Raw genomic sequence first — 2,678 nt, 5'->3', positions numbered from 1 at the left:
GTGGTTCTTCTACTATGGGTTCATTCGGTTCATCAACAATGATCTCTTCATAAGTAGTGGGATCATTAACTTGTCCTTCATTATTATTGATTGGTTCAATAGCATAAGGAACAATAACTTTACTAGAGCTACAAGGTAATGGAACTTGTACTCTCACTTCATGAATATCCACTTTACGTGGTGTTTCACTCCCACTAACTTCACCATTCTCAATGAACCTTGCATTTCCAGATTCAATAATCCTTGTAGTATGATAAGGACAGTAAAATCTATACCCTTTCGATTTTTCTGGATAACCAATGAAATAACCACTGATTGTCCTTGCATCTAGTTTCTTTTCTTGCGGATTGTAGTATCTAATCTCTGCCTGACAACCCCAAACATGCAGGTGTCTTATACTAGGTTTCCTTCCAGTCCAAAGTTCAAAAGGAGTCTTTGGAACTGACTTACTAGGAACCCTATTCAATACGTACATGGCAGTTTTTAGAGCATAAGTCCACAATGAAACAGGTAAAGAAGAATTACTTAACATACTCCTAACCATATCCAGTAAGGTCCTATTACGCCTTTCTGATACACCATTCTGTTGCGGTGTACCGGGCATTGTGTATTGAGCACAAATACCACGCTTTTCCAGAAATTTAGCAAATGGGCCCGGATGTTGTCCACTTTCATCATACCTTCCATAATATTCACCACCTCTATCAGACCTGACAATCTTCACCTTTCTGTCTAATTGCCTTTCAACTTCATTAATATAAATCTCCAAAGCATTTGCAGCTTGAGACTTATCATGCAGCAAATAGACATAACCATAACGTGAATAATCATCAATGAAAGTGATAAAATATTTTTCTTTATTGAAAGCATTAACATCAAACGGACCACATACATCAGTGTGTATAATTTCAAGAAGCTGAGTGCTCCTTGTGGCTCCTTTCTTTGTGTGTTTTGTTTGTTTTCCTTTAATACAATCCACACAAATATTTAAATCAGTAAAGTCTAAATCCGGAAGGATTTCATTATTTACCAATCTTTTCATCCTTTCTTTGGAAATATGTCCCAAACGTTTGTGCCACAAGTAAGCAGAACATTCATTAATTAAGGCACGTTTAGTACCAACATTATGATGCAGAGTCATAAGCGTTTCAGCATAAAGATTATCAAGACATAATTTATATAATCCATCACATAAAGTACCATTACCAATCAAATGATTGTGCTTGTACAAACTGAAACTACCACTACCAAATTTAAAAGAGTAACCAGCAACATCAAGTTTGGAAATTGAAACCAAATTCCTAGATATACTAGGTACATAAAGAGTTTCACATAAATCCAAATGAAATCCACTGTCGAGAATTAAACGGTAAGTCCCAACAGCTTCCACCGGAACTTTCACTCTATTGCCCATAAGGACAAACTTTTCATTTGGCTTTGTGGTTTGGGTCATAAGAAATCCCTGCATTGTATTAGAAACATGAGTAGTACAACCAGAATCAATCCACCAAGTATTATAAGGAACTTCAGCCAGGTTTGATTCATAACATACATAAGCACTAGGCTTACCTTTCTTTTCGAACCAAGCCTTACGTTTCAGGCAATCCTTTTTGAAATGCCCTTCCTTTTTACAGAAATGGCACCTCATCTTTGCATTACTTTCCTTTTTGTGGATTTTAGAAGAAGAGGCCTCATTCACTTTAAGGGGTCCTCCTCCTCCTCCTTTCTTCTCATGCTTCTTTCCTTTATTCTTTTCAGCTCCTTGATGCTTTACATAATTGATAGAATGAGCTCCCTGATTCTTAAGTCTGGTTTCCTCCTGAACTAACATACTGTGCAATTCATGCACATTCCATTTGTCTTTCATGGTATTATAGTTCATTTGGAAAGGACCATACTCAGACGGTAATGAGTTCAATACGAACTGCACCAGGAAGTTCTCATCCACATCCATTCCCAATGCTTTCAATTTTGCCGCAATGCTTGTCATTTCAATAACATGCTCATGCATAGTACGCGAACCATCAAACTTCATGGTGGTCAGTGTACTCATAAGTGTCCCAGCAAGAGACTTATCAGCTGTTTGGGAGCGTTCTTCCACAAGTTTCATCATTTTGATGGCACTTTCAGTTTGTGGAAGAGCTGACTTAATGTTGCTTGCAATGCTCATTTTCATGTACATCAAACTTAATCTGTTGGATCTTTCCCAGTTCTTAAAATGGTCCCTTTCATCCTCAGTGCTTTCATCAGTAATAGCACCAGGTATCTCTTCTCTAAGAGCCATATCCATATCCATTACCCCAAGGTAAAATTAGATTTGCTCTTTCCATTCAGAGAAGTTCAGCCCATTAAAAACTGTAACAGTTGAGAGCATGGAATGTGTAGCAACCGGTACTGCGAGGAATAACATTTAAACATTAATGCTTTGAGTCATACATGTCACATACTAACATACTTCACAGATTCAAACATTCTAACTTAAATGCATATCAATGTTCACCTTTGGGGATCCATTAACATACAACATTAACTATAATAATGCTATAAGAATTTCACATAATTTGGCAATGATGCATACCCCTATCATAAATATTTGTCATCTTTGGATGTCCAAATGTGAGAAAATATGCCAACAATACCAACACCCATGTTCATTTTATAAAACAAATAATCAACTT

General features: G+C 36.7%; 1 protein-coding gene across 1 annotated transcript; it reads right to left on the bottom strand.

Moving 5' to 3' along the window:
• Positions 1 to 1,325: 1,325 nt before the first annotated feature.
• Positions 1,326 to 1,934, bottom strand: LOC133306256 (uncharacterized). The gene is made up of 2 exons (XM_061506551.1): positions 1,570 to 1,934; positions 1,326 to 1,462 (listed from the first exon to the last, which is right to left on the bottom strand). Exons 1-2 carry the CDS (start codon positions 1,880 to 1,882, stop codon positions 1,428 to 1,430), a joined length of 348 nt encoding a protein of 115 aa, XP_061362535.1. The 5' UTR covers positions 1,883 to 1,934; the 3' UTR covers positions 1,326 to 1,427.
• Between the last annotated feature and the right edge of the window lie 744 nt (positions 1,935 to 2,678).

The sequence above is a fragment of the Gastrolobium bilobum genome, unplaced genomic scaffold (genome assembly GCF_033153095.1).
Source record: "Gastrolobium bilobum isolate Gb01-03AN ecotype WA unplaced genomic scaffold, APGP_CSIRO_Gbil_v1 utg382, whole genome shotgun sequence".
Lineage (NCBI taxonomy): Eukaryota > Viridiplantae > Streptophyta > Magnoliopsida > Fabales > Fabaceae > Gastrolobium > Gastrolobium bilobum.
The sequence above is the reverse complement of the archived record's forward strand: the minus strand, read 5'-3'. Positions and strand labels throughout refer to the sequence as shown.